Source organism: Anastrepha obliqua, chromosome 5, assembly GCF_027943255.1.
Source record: "Anastrepha obliqua isolate idAnaObli1 chromosome 5, idAnaObli1_1.0, whole genome shotgun sequence".
In the NCBI taxonomy this organism is placed as follows: domain Eukaryota; kingdom Metazoa; phylum Arthropoda; class Insecta; order Diptera; family Tephritidae; genus Anastrepha; species Anastrepha obliqua.
The window spans coordinates 42,684,081-42,698,590 of NC_072896.1; the positions used below are offsets into that span (position 1 = coordinate 42,684,081).

Below are 14,510 nucleotides of genomic sequence, written 5' to 3' on the forward strand. Positions count from 1 at the left end.
TACGGGGCAGTTGTGTAAACATTTGAAAGGGATTATCTTTAAAACACAAATGTCCTGAATAGTTCCACACAAAAATAATAATGATTGCCCAATCAATTTGAATTTTCGTTGTTTTATTTCAATTTGAAAATCAATACCTCCAAATTGATCACCCTTTATTATACGCAATGTATTTAATAAAATGTATAGTCATCACCATTCAAATTGGCGGTAAACACAAATGAACAACGAAATTCTTTGTCGGAGAAGCAGGGCTCTAGCATTCTAGTAGTTCGTTGAAGTTGTCTATTATCAGCAGTACACCAATACCGATGTATGCAACTATTCGACCAAAAGAAAGATTCAGCCGTTAATATTACGTTTGCCTTAGCCTATGCAAGGCTTTTTTCAATTTGTGATAATGAGAGCAGCGGTTTTTCATTGTGATCCGGAATTTGAGGTCTTTTGCATGTAAACGCCCTCGAATCTTCACGCAACGGTAAGCTCGGCTTTGTCACAAACAAAGCAATTATTTTGTGATCTTGCTATGGAGAGGCATTTTTTTCGGACTCGTCCGAGGGTCGTCAATGTTTTTGACTTCGTTATATCGTTGCATCTATTTATTTACGAACGCATTCGACTTCAAATATTTTGCTGCAGATGTACGTGACATTTTTGGACTTTTAAGGTGTGTACATAAGAACACTGATTCAAGCCGTTTTTCAAAGTATTCGATGCGGTACCAGCTGGTGGTAGCAGAGGAAGGGGGAGGTCTCCTCTGCGTTGGAAAGATCAGGTGGAGAAGGACTTGACTTCACTTGGTGTGTCCAATTGGCGCCGGTTAGCACGAGAAAGAAACGACTGGCGCACTTTGTTAAACTCGGCCAAAATCGCGTAAGCGGTTATCGCGCCAATTAAGAAAAAGAAGAACTTATTTTGTAAAAACAACGGACGCTTTCTCAACTTCTCACGTCTAAATTCTTTTTATAACGGAACTTTAATTTGAATTTTGCAGGTCACGCTTTCATTAGACAGACTGTAAGTTTGTTTTCTTAACATGTTATATAACTTTGTGAATGATGTCTGTTTGAGTTGTTTGCGTTCTAATGGTATGGAAATTGGACGCAATGGGTTATAATGGAGGTAGGTGAGTTGCAGTAGGAGTGAGAAACAAAAGAAAAATAGGACCATATGGCCTTATCGCGTACATAGTTATTGCACCCAACACAATGGACAAATAATGGGACCACATTAGCATTAGCAGCGTGCACTCTCCGAGACATCTTTGACTTCACTATTGTTAGTAGATATGAAGATAGCGATTTGAAAGTAGGGTAGGTAGGTAGGTGAAATGGTTAAAGTTCCGCTCTGGCTCTTCGCAAGTAGCACTGAAGCGCCGTTTTGACAACTTTATGAGACCTCCAACAGGCAGATATCAACAGCCAGCCCGAGCTGTTGATGTAATGGAGAAGATTGATGAGTTTTAAGTAAGTGCACTGTCCCAGTCTGTCGAAGAAAGAAGCACCCAGTGATCTTAATCGTCTATCTGTCAAACCCGGACATTTACAGAGAAAGTGTTCAACATTCTCCTTCTCTGAAAGGTCCCCGCAGCTTCTGAAATGGAAGTTAAATGGTGAACCTAGCTTTTCCGGGTGTGTGGCGATCGTCCATTGACCGGTAAATACAGCTCTCTTTTAACAACAGTCAGGGGGATGCCGATAGCCCGGTAGGAGGTCTCTGAGACCAATTCAGTTCCGTTCCTGGCAAGCTCGTCAGCAATTTCATTTCCCTCTATGTTCCTATGTCCTGGAACCCAGATCAGAGAAATAATGCACCTGCAGACCCAAGTGACTTGATCTCCTCCTTACAGGAGTTTACTAATTTGGATCTACACCATGGCGTCGTCAGAGCATTGATCGCTACTTGACTATCGGAAAAAAATTTAATATCTCCCTCGCTCCCATGATCCCTTATCATTTTGCATGCTTACAGGATCGCAGAGACTTCTGTCTGAAAAATACTAGCAGTATTCGGAAATTTTAAGGAAATAGATAAATTGGCTAATTTAGAGGAAACTCCGACGCTCGATTCCATCTCAAAGCCGTGAAGCAGTGAAGACAGAGGTACCAGCTTCGGTGCAGACTTTCACTTCGTTTTAATCCTGTCTACTTGGGAAGTTTGCCCTGGCACGGAGCTTCAAACTCCAGTTTGCGGATAGAGAGATCTGTCCGGAGTTCAGAGAAGTACGGTGTTAACTGCCTAAAAATGCTATCTCACGCTCCTTGAGAGATTGCCTTAAGAGCAGCGTTGGAAATAACGTAAAAGTCGATAGGAAATAAAAGTAAGACGACATGTTCTACATGCTTCGGTGATGCCAATACATGCAGCCCATTGCACTCTTCCCAATTTAGTGATATTGTAGCCCTTCCGAAGACTTCTCTCCAAACCAGGCATCCATACGTTGTACATCCAAAGCTCAATCTGTGGCTAGAGTCCCCATTATTTTTCGAACATAGATTTGCAGGAGTAGAATGCTAAGGTCTGTATAGCTTTGCCCGATTTTCAAGGTATAGGTTCCAATAGAGTTTGGAGTCAAGTATCACTCCAAGATACCTAACTTCTGATAAAAACGCGAGAACGTGGTTGTTTAGTTTGGGGAGTGTAGTTAGGAGAAACAAGTTACATTTAGCCCAGGAGCCTCAAAATTTCATCTTTGTTATAATAAATACACTCGGAGACAGGCTGAACAACTATTCCTATAATACATAGCGGAAACAGGCCAACCAACCAATCAATTATGCTATGAAGGGCGAGAACCAGTACTGTAATACAGTCGAGAGTCTTAAAATTTTGTTTTCATGATAATATAATACATCTGGCAATGGATTGCGACTTGTCACCCTAGATTTGTGCTTAATCTTAATTGAGTTATTACAATGGAAGCGCCAAATATTAAAACAGTTTCCCAACAAACTTTAATTAGTCTGTTGAATATGTATAAATTTACCTTATAAAGCGGTCTAGGGGGTTCAAGTAATTCTGGTGGTGTCGATAAGGTGCCCCAACGAAATGCCAATTCCACGGAGTATCGTTTCCATGCTTCCAAATACAGCGAAGCCCATGCAACATTGAATAGGGAAAAAATAACGTGTCCCATATCCTGCGCTGTTTGTCCTTTACCCCATAGAGACGCGTACAATATTGTTCCAAATACGGCTGGAACTCCTAAGGCGCACGTGTAATGACCCAGCCAAGCAAAGTACAACGCCACTTTAACACCAAAGTACTCTGCAATGTCGTCTGTAAATAACAATAGTTCACTAGTCTGGCATTAACGAAAAAGTTAAGTATTGAATTACCAAGTGGTTGCGAAGAAAAAATTTGTTTCACCCAACTATTTTGTAGCAGTGCCAACGAGCGCGTTTCGTGTAATGGGAACACCTGCACAATTAGGCCGGTCTCTTGCCAGGCGGCCACAATGCTTTGTCCTTCAGCCACAGCGGCACGTCCATGTAACGCCTCAATGTCCGTCTGACTGGCACGGAGGCCTTGTAATACCTGCAAAACAAGCCATTGGCGTTCTTGTGAGGTGAAAAGTGCACTGTTCCCATCTTCGGTTTTTAGCTGTTGAAAACAATGGCTTTCGCGTGTCGTGAATTCACGTAAGGCACCTCCTAGATCAGGACGTAATCGTTTCGGTAGACGTGCTTCTTCGGCGGCTTTAAATAAACTACGGAAAAGGTTAATTATAAAACGTGTGCAAATGTATATGTAGTTCTTGGATTTTATAGTTCATTAATAAAAAGTTCGAAACGTAGAAAATCGAATAAAGTAGAAAATGAACTATGAATAGTTTCTGGAAATTAAGTCTAGCTGCTCCTGGATTGAATTGCGTTGGTCTCTCACCCACACCTGAAGCAAATTGTTTCCAATAATGAATCTACAATACTGCTGCGCCTTTGGCCGTACTGGCCAATGTTGAACATTATTGATAACATATGGGCAAAAGTTAAGACCTACGTTAAAACAAATATGACTCCTTTGTCTCTGAGTGGAGCGGGAGTGCTAATTTAGAGAAGCAAAGACACAATTGATGCTGCGCTTCGATAATTTTTCCAGATGCTTTGGGAGCATCTTAATATGTAATTGGTTTTTCATTATTTTATCGGTTAAGAAAGCATTTTTATGAAATACGTTTTCGAAAATTTAGTGACTTCATTCCATGTAATAAATTTTAAGATTCTCCCTAAAGTTTATGATTTAAGTGATGATACGCTGAGCGTATGAGGGGGGGGGGGGGGAGGGAACCGTGTTATTTTCGTTATTAGTGCAGGTTATTAGTCACAATGTCGCAGTGGACGAGTGAGCAATGTTCGCAATCGAAGCGTATTTCAAAGCCAATGAAGTAAGTGTGCAATTGTTCGTCATTGATTTTGTTACAATATTCGACGTTTACGTGATGCCCCAAGTGAAGATTTGATTTGTTCATGGGCCCGAAGGTTCAGTCGGACATTGAGTGCATTCGCAAAGGAAGATATCGTTTGCGAGATTAATGACAGCCCGACATCAATCCCTAAGTAAGTGACACGGAATACGGAGGCCAGATTCCAAGAGTGTATCCGAAGTAGCGGTAAACATTTAGAGAAAAATCTGCATTTGCCTTCTTTTTAATAGTTAAACGTTTATCATTAGTAATTATCTTTCAACTTAACTTTTAATTCTTAAATCTGCCACCAGATCACCGCAGTGTATTCCAACCTGAGGTTTCCGCAGTTGGAAAGGCAGCAGACTTAGCTCGTGATACTACTGGGACCAATCCCAAGGTTAACTTTTACATACATAGTTAAGCAGCCAATAAAGCAATATTACATAGTTTAGTATAACGTCTGAGATCGTTCTTCAGAGCAGGGAGGCAGTAGAAAGGTTGGCAGGGAGTTGGAAATTTGAGCGGCCAACTCTATCAAATTGCGAAAATGGAGGTGGATATGCCACACGCTGCAAAAGATGATACGGAATTCTGCCGACAAGCTCTTGATTGGAACTCCCTAGGGAGCCGCAACAGGGGCCACCCTAAAACTACATGGAGGAGATCGTTATAAAAAGAAATCGGTGAATGTGGGAAACCGTGGAACGAATTAAAATTGCTAACCAAAAACAAAACCAGGTGGGAATGCTGTATTGAGGTCATATGCTCCAATGGGATATAACGCAAACCACGATGATGATGATGAAAGTTGTATACCACCTCCGAACGACAGATTGGGTTTATGAGAAGTTTCTTCATAGCTTTTTCAAGTTTGCTAGTTTCTGCCGAAACGTAGCCGCTTCAAAGTATAGCATTCAAGTATGGAAAAAATCAACTGATTTGTTAAATCTGACCGAACTGTTTTTCCTATATCCTATTTCATTTTGTATTTCTCTAATATCTCATACCATCCATAGTCAAATGAGACTCTCAAATGTTCCAGACTTTAGGTTGTTCATATAATTTGAATAATATTGCTGGGCGGTCAGAATCTGGGTGAATAAAAATTTTAGCTGGTATGAATTTTAGGTATCTAATAGGTCTATGAATAAGTTCGTGCGGTTTTTTTTCGAAATTTGAATTTCGGATCATTCCCATGGCTTTTAAACGTTTGGAAATGGTTGATTGATCAACTCCCAAAGTTTTTGCAACCTCTTCTTGCGTTTGAGCCGGATCTTGATCGAGCAATTCCTCCAATTCGGTATCCATGAACTTTGGCGGCGCGGCCAAAATCACCACTTTTAAAGCGTGCAAACCACTTCTGGCACGTTCGCTCAGCTAGAGCATGCTCACCATAAACTTCCACCAAGATACGATGACTTTCGGCTGCTTTTTTCTTCATATTAAAATAATGAAGAAGAATTCCCCGCAAAAACACATTATTTGGCACGAAATTCGACATTTTCAAGTGTGGTAAAAATATTGTTGTTTACGCTTCAAATAAAAAACTTATACTGACGTTTGTGCCTTACGACAGTAGCTCTCCAATGAATGTTTGGAAATGTGGATCGATGGAATAATAATCAAGTTACGCCATCTGTTGTAAAACCGCACGAACTTATCCATAGACATTATTTTTTCGTTACACATAAATTTACTTAATTAAGTCAGGTATTTTTTTTGATTGTAAGATTGATTAGCAGACACAAAATCTAGATTATGAATTTCTAATTTATTAGAATATTTACACAGAAAATGCTGCAGGATGAATAATCGTATGAACCTCGTGATCTGATTCCGATTATTTCATTAATTGATTCTTAATAGTATCCGGTTCTAACCATATTGAGTCAAATATAACAAACTTACACATTTGTTGGTGCACTGACGTAGAACGCGTTCCGTCGCGTACTTTCATGAGCCTTCACTTGTACCACCAAACCTAGTCCCGATGGTGGTTGAGACCGTAGTCGTGCCAAAAGCCACCGTAGCGCCTCATCGGGCGCATCTTGCGGAAACTCAATGACAACATCACATTGTGTTGGTATTTTATTTAACCAGAGGCGGCGTGGGGTCATTAGGTGCCCAGCATATGGTACTTTTCGGCGTAATTGGCGGGAAGCTATAAGAGAAGTAAAGGAAGCAAATATGCAATACATATGTAATATATAGCATGAACAATTTAAAACAACAAAGTATAATATGTGTATAAGTAAGTTGTTAATGTGATATAGAATGTAATACAATAGCTCGAGTCGATATAACTTGCAACCGAAACTACGCTCAAAAGTGGTGTTAAATGTGGATTTATAATAGTATCATAATAATAATGTGTGAACACAAATTTCGATGCCTAGGAGTTAAACTCGACTCTGATGCAATTTACATATCCGATCTTTAATAAAAAAAAATCTACTGTATATATGAGATTGGGGATAAAATATACATAAGTGAGTTTTGGTCTATGAGGCTTGTCCTTTTAATCTGTTTTCACGCGCACACCTATTTTAGAACTTTATGTAACCCAATGGTGTCGTAAACACCCCGAGCTGAAATGTAAATTTTCTTAAACACATCAACCAAATTCACAAGTATTCTTCGACTTCAAAAGCACAAATTAAACCAAGGATGATAGATTACCAGATTTGCTATTAAGCTATGGTGAAAAAAAAAATTGTGTAGGGAACTTTGGCTGCCACGTCACTTGGAAGATTCTACACGATTGTTTCACATGTACACTATGGAGCAAAAGTGATCACAAAATTACAATTCAGCTGTATTATAATCAATTTCAGCGCTATGCATGGTTTTTTATTAAAACTGGTACCACCTTTTTTGGAATTAGTGTGTTACATGTCACATGTATGTATTCACACACTCGTCCAATCAATTGTCGTTCAGATAGCAACGAAGTGTAGTCATTGGCTGATTTTGTTCGTATATAACTAACACAATCTGAATTTTTTCTTAAACAAACCGCTGCATGGCCCAAGTGACGTCAGCCCATCAATTCAAATTTGCTCATTTTTCACCATGAAATGAAACTAATCAGCATGCATTAGCTGATAAAACGGTTGAATACATCCAGCTACTAGAGGGCTAGACACAATTGGGAAAACAGATATAGCAATATTTTTAAGTTTTGGGGTGCAATTTACACATCTGAAAACATAGATGGTAAGAGTGGTCAAAACCCCTTTTAGAAAATCTTTTTCTATTTATTGATAACAATTATTCAGGCTAAGTAAGAGCTTCGGCATTGATTGTAGTCTATTTAGTAATCTATCATGTAATTTCCCACGCAAGAAAATTTCATATGCTTTAGAGAGAGGCATGCATATATTCACATAGGTGTCATTAAAATAATTTGATATCAAGCTCATATGAGTCCCTGGTCACAGAGACATTGCAGGGATCCGAGAAGTGCTTTTCCATGCAAGAATAACATGCAATTTGTTTCGGCTGGCTACCTGTCAAGGGTCTCAAGGGAATTCCTAAAGCTGCCAAAACCTGAACTTTTAGCTGTGGTATATAGATGCACTAACCAAAAATTTGACAATAGGTATTCTTGCCGAGTCCCCTTTGCGGCAGTAGCCTTAAGGTTGAGGCTCCACCTCATCAAAGCTAAATTTTGGGTATCTTAGCGCGAAGTGGTTCCCAAAGTCGTAAATAGTCAGCGTGCGGTTTTTCATCCTTAACATTCCTTCTTTCCCTCCAGACCTCTTACTCTTGAGGAGCCTACAATTTAAAGCGGCTAATAACGGTCGATTGTCATGCATTGACACCATGTAGAATATTTTGGATATATATTTTTATTTTCTTTTTTCTCAAAATATTGTATAAGAAGCACGCTTACGAGAAGAGCATTGCAGTATGAATGATAACATTTCATTCAACTTTACTATTTTCAATTTTCAAAAATCGATAATGCTGACGTAGTTTCGTGAATATTTCTTTTCGTAGGGGGTTTTGTCAAAATACACGAAACTTCGTTCTTAAAATGTGCCACCACACCATATACCTATACAGACATATGTATACACATGCGCATATCATGTAATGTAAACCCACTGACGCACAGTGGGATATCTTGGCCGTAAAAAAAAAAATAAGGACTGATAAAATCATTTCTTTTACAGCGATCGACAGACATCGCATAGGATATGAAAAAAAAGAACATTTTAAATTGCTTTACGTCAAGCGGTGCAGGGTAATTTGGCATTGTTAGAAATGTGTAGGTAAAAGGTATATATCTTAACCTATAAGATTTAAATTTTGTACTGTATAACCTTCAATATTTTTGTTAAATGTTATAGAAAGTAGCGTCTTTTAGATATCATGTCCTTCAGTAACTTTTAGAATTGGTAATTTTGAGAATTAATTTCATAGCTTTCAAATGTCTTATACGTAGGCAAAATACATCATCAACCTCTCTTTGAAAAAACTGGTAGCACTGAGTCATGCAATAAAATTCGCATTTCCCGTTGTTAACGTTCTCCACTCTCATTTAAAAAAAATTTTCGTTCCTACTATTAATTCGTTTGTACACTCAGATCATCATGGTTGGTAATCAATTGTTTTTAACCCAATGATTTTAATTTTGCATTTTTGTTACCTCACGAATATTTTTTTAAGAAAAAGTATTTTTAACAACCTTTTTTTCTTGCATCACAAGTACAATAATATCATAATATAAATATAACCGTAAAATCCAAGTTTGTGAGGTGCTTTCCCCAAAAAGTTTACCTAATAAAACTTAAACCAAATTCTAACTTAAAATCAGTTTTTAAAATTTTGTAAATCGCTCTATTCTTTTGTATCCGTAGACGAATCCATAAAAGTGATAGCCGTTGTGCGAAACCCAAATTTGCTTATTTTGTTTACACGTATTTTGTTTTTGCAATTCATTGATTTGATTATCAAAATTCGTATGAAAATGTAAGCAGTCATGCGAAACAACAACAAAAAATCGGTTCACTTTGACACTGAAACCACTAAATCGCAATAAACAAAAGAAATGAGCTATTCTACTGCTGCCACCTGGTATGGATGAGCCTCGGTTTTGGGCAAGGCGAATCTATTAAAGGTGGCATTCAAGGATGATAGAGTACATGGTCACGACTTCCGAATTCGCTGTGTCGTAAGAGCCCATGCATAAACAAACAAAAGGAAGAGGAATTACTTGTTTGTGAAGAGTAGGCGAAAGCAATAGAAACAACCAAACACAAGAAATTATACGCACACATAAATACTTTCTTGCCACGGCGTCATCCGCATAAAAAGGCAAACAAACTGCATTTGGAGGCTTTATATTAATTTGTGCCTTCACAATTTAACACACGGCACTTCGTTTCCATTAGTCCGTTTAGTTTAAGTCTTACAAATTGCAATATTACCAAGCCATTCACTGAATTTTCACAAACATGTAATTTCTTCTCTTGCTTGTTTTGTATTGGAAAGGGAACTGACGTCAGACTTGTCAAAATCGCGAAAAAATAAAGTAACTATTTTGGGAAGGTGCCATCTATGGTAATCAATTCGCCTTTGGTGGTACCGATAAATCAGCTGATTTGTTTTTTTTTTTTTTCTTTCGCCATGTCCATGTGACTGTCAACACAGAATGAAAGAAGGGGAATTCATTCTTTGTATTCTATATTACTTTGTCACAACTTTGCCATGACAATCAAAGGTACAAAACATTGTTGTTGGTCTAGTGTCACCACCTTAAATGAATGCGCCTTAGTTATGTGTGTATATCCAGTAGTTTGTCGTTTAGCTGCAATTTTCCAAATACTTTCCGGGTGCCTTTCACAATAGTGTCTTTTTTTGTAATTCACAACTCTAGTACTAATGAGGTTGCAAATAGTTATGCGCCTTCAACTCAAAAGAATATATCTTATGTTTTCGTTCTTTTGATATGTACTACTTCATCCAAAATCGCAAAATAGCCTAAAATTCTTTGATTAGAAATCATATTATTATATTTTATTTGTATTTAAAGTTATTCAACCTAAGGCAGAAGGTCTAGCAGTTAGATCTGCCGCAAGACTTAACGCAACGGGTGAATTTATCTGTAAACTATTCGGACATACATAGCTCAATAGGTATGAGTTATCGGACTAATATGGATTATTATTATTATTATTAGAAGCCCATTACGCACTGCGACCAGAGCTGATCTATTGTGAAAGGCCTATTTTGTAACCCTAGAGTTTTAGGCTTTTTAGAAATTTTAGCACAGTTTTGGGTTTGTTATTCCAAAGATTGCATGGACATACTACGATACCACCAAGGTGGTGAAGTCTTTGTCTGCCCAACGCAGGACATTCACAAAGCACATGTTCTGAGCTTTCTATGTCCATTTCGCAAAAGCGGCAGACATTGGTCTCGGATAGACCAATATTGTTTAGATGGTACCTCAGGCTGCAGTGACCTGTAAAGTATCCGGTTAAAAGACGCAGATCTACTCTGTTTAGTGAGAGAAGTTTGTCAGATATTCCTTTGTTGGGACTTATATGGATTATATGACTCTTAAATACAATTGGGTGAAGAGATTCCGAACAACAATAGAAGAAGAGGGGTGGAAAGAGGTATGAAACCTATCCCCAATATATTTATTGACAGCTCGCAAATGATGGACGGAGTAGGTGCAAGGATTTATTGCACAGAGCTAGACATCAGACAGCCAATTAAGCTCCCTGGCCATTGCAGTATTTTTCACGCAGAAGTCTTTGCAGTAGGAAAGGCTGCAGAAATAGCACTAGCAAAGACATCAAGCAATTCCAGCATAAATATATACGTCGACATTCAAGCGGCAATAAAGGCAATAAACTCATATGAAATTTCATATAAAAATGTTCTTAGGACCAGGGAAGCCAAGGACAGACTAGCCGCAGACAGACGGTTACACATGTATTGGGTACCCGGACATAAAGACATTGCAGGAAACGAAATTATAGATGAGATTGCCAACAGCGCTGTTTACATACGTTTCGAACAAGATAACGACATACCGAAACCTTTAAATACGGTAACAATGACATCGTTGCGGACATGAAATTACGGATAGAGAGGAAGTGGAAAAATCTAGCCACATTTAAGAAAGCGCAAAAATCATGTGTACACAGAATGCAGATAAATACGCCAGATTCGTACTAGCCCTGTCTAGAAAGGAAAGCAGAACCATCGTAGGTATGCTGACAGGCCACAATTTGTTGTCGGCTCACACATACAAGATGGGAATTACAAACAATGATAGCTGTAGATTTTGCAATGAACGAGAAGAGGGGAAAACTCTAGAACACCGTCTATGTTCTTGCCCTCTCGTTCTTAGAGCTTCAAAGCTTACTTAGATTCGCAGAAGACGCAGGCTTATTACAAGAAGCCTACTACATGGACACGTAAGGGTCAAGCTCCATCTGGTACCACTAAGGACCAATAGGTCTATGTGATGGCTTTCAGCCAGCCAGGTCAACCTAACCTAACCTATGTGAGTCACGTCAATTACTTTAAATTTTTCACAACTTTGACAGCAAAACATTAACTTAAGTAGAACCTCCTCATTTTACAGTTAAAACACTGTGTTTGTAATAAAATGCATTTTAAGTTGACTATAACAGAATTAAAATGGTGTATAATAAAAAAATTCTGTATAACTACAGCAGCTAAAGGCATGACGTGGAGTGCAAAAATGTACTGTAGATAAATCTGGTGAATTGCATGCTTTTAAGGTGAAACTTATTTTGTAAGAAATCATAATACTGATTGACAATGTTTTTGCCACACGGATTCTGTAGACCACGTATCTGATTGCTTCTTTTACTTGACTAAAATATGGCGTCGAAACATACCGTAAGTACGCAATTGTACACGCAACACGCTCCCGTCTGCGTAGCTCAGGCAAATGACGCTGCAAAAGATGCCCTTGCTTTACCTTCAAGTCGTACAATTGAAGCTAAAATTCATGATCCAACCTATGTTTCCAATGGTAACGTTAGAATTTTTTTATTTTATTTTTAAGGTTTCCAGAAGATCTGCCCACTTTCTTAAGGTACTACGATGGCAATTTACGTTCATTCTGCTTACTACTTTAGATGAAGAAACTCCAGTGACAGACACTTGTTTGAGCGCAACACGTTTTTTGGTTGCAGAAACTTTAGAAGAACGCTCTGTGCGCTTCTTCTTGCCATAATTTTCAAACTGAATCCTCAATAAGTTTATAAGATAAAGGGTGATCAGATTGGAGATCCTTTTTCCAATAGAGTTTTTTTGAATACATATTTTTTTCAGTATTCATTGGCATTTCATCATAGAAAGACTTACACCTCAGCAACGTTTACAAATCGTAGAATTGTATTACGAAATTCGACGCTCTGTGAAAAGTGTTCATCGTGCGATCAGGCCAACTTATGGCCTCAGCGATGAGGCCCATTTTTGACTAAATAGCTACGTCAATAAGCAAAATTGCCGTATTTAGACTGAAAGCAACCCGAAACCACTCAAGAAAAGCCATTACATACATTGAAAACAACCGTTTGGTGCGGTCTATGGGCTGGAGGAATTATCAGTCCATATTTCTTCAAAGACGAGGCTGGCGCCAATGTAACAGTGAATGGGGAAAGCTATTTCGCCATGATAAACGACTTTTTGATGTCGGGAATTGAAGCCCATGATCTCCACAACATTTGGTTCCAACAACACAGCGCTACTTGCCATACATCCCGTGGAGCAATGGATTTACTACGTAGTTGTTTCGGTGAGCAATTTATCTCTCGTCTCGGACCAGTGGACATTGTTTGTGGAAAAACCAGCTTCGATTGAGACATTGGAAGTCAATATTACCAAAGTTATTCACGAGATACCGACCGAAGACCTCCAGCGAGTCATTCAAAATTGGTGTTTACGGATGGTCGAATTACGGCGCAGTTGCGACCAACATTTGAAAGTGATTATCTTTAACAAAATGAATGGTTCTACACAAAAATAATAAAGATTGCCCAATCAATTTTATTTCAATTTAAAATCAGATACTTATAAATTTATCACCCTTTATAACATAAACCTATCAAACAATATAAATTTATGTCATCACATAGTCATAGCCATTCCTACATATAAACGCAATCCAGTTTTCGCAATAAAAATTAAAATAAGTCTTCCACTATAGGTATGTTATCTTTGCTTTACACAATCCAATTTTATTTTTGTGTTTTCTATATTTTTATTTTAAATAAAAGCTTTAACTGAGAAAGTGCGGATATTTTATCTGATTTTTGGTTTCAGCTAAAACTTAGAGTAATTGATTATTTTTTAATAAAAAAGAATGTGCGACTAGACACTGAATCTGATACTTTTTTTTAGAACATTTGTGTCGATGTCTAAACACTGTCGAAGTTTTCTGAGTCAAATTGTCGTCTGTTACGATAAATATCTTTTGCAATTACTGCCCACAAATTTTCAATTAGATTTTATTCTGGGCCGCATGCCGATTAGTCCTATTTCTTAATATTTTTAAAGAATCCGTCCATCCTTTTGTTACAAGGATTGCGTCTTACTTCGTATTCTGCAATCGCGCCAATTGCCTTTTTTAAAACATTCTGCAGGATTTTTCAAGCTTAACGCTTATATTTGTCAGCTTCTTAGAACAATATTTTCAAGTCATTTGGTAACTTTTGATAAAAAGAAATGGTAGATGCGCTTTCTGTTTAAACGAATGTCTCTGACTTACATGCATATGTATATGGTATATGGAATACATATATACTTATAGGACGGATTATACTCGCATAATTTTACGAATATTCTCTTTAAACCATAGAAACAATAATGTTTCCTGGTAAACTAAATGTCTAACAGAAATATTTAATTAAAACTACAATAAAAGTAGCACACTCCAAATTTATGGTTAGCACGCAAACTAATTGATTGGGCTTATGCAAATTTACTTAGTTGAAAATGTATACACCAATACCCAACCCAATAAACATTGTGGCGAACGTTCGAAAATTGTCATTGTCGTACCGAACTGAGAACGAACTTACATCCAGCCATAATTTTCAAAGGTTTA

At 37.9% G+C, this 14,510-nt stretch overlaps 1 protein-coding gene across 1 annotated transcript in view; it reads right to left on the minus strand.

The window, feature by feature from the left end:
- The window catches only part of LOC129248445 (uncharacterized), a 79,415-nt gene that overhangs the window by 59,945 nt on the left and 4,960 nt on the right, over positions 1-14,510 (minus strand). The window contains exons 2-4 of the mRNA XM_054887995.1: positions 6,314-6,566; positions 3,339-3,709; positions 2,987-3,279 (exon numbers count right to left, since the gene is read on the minus strand). Coding sequence (XP_054743970.1) covers positions 2,987-3,279; positions 3,339-3,709; positions 6,314-6,566 — 917 coding nt within the window. The remainder of the gene's footprint in view (positions 1-2,986; positions 3,280-3,338; positions 3,710-6,313; positions 6,567-14,510) is intronic.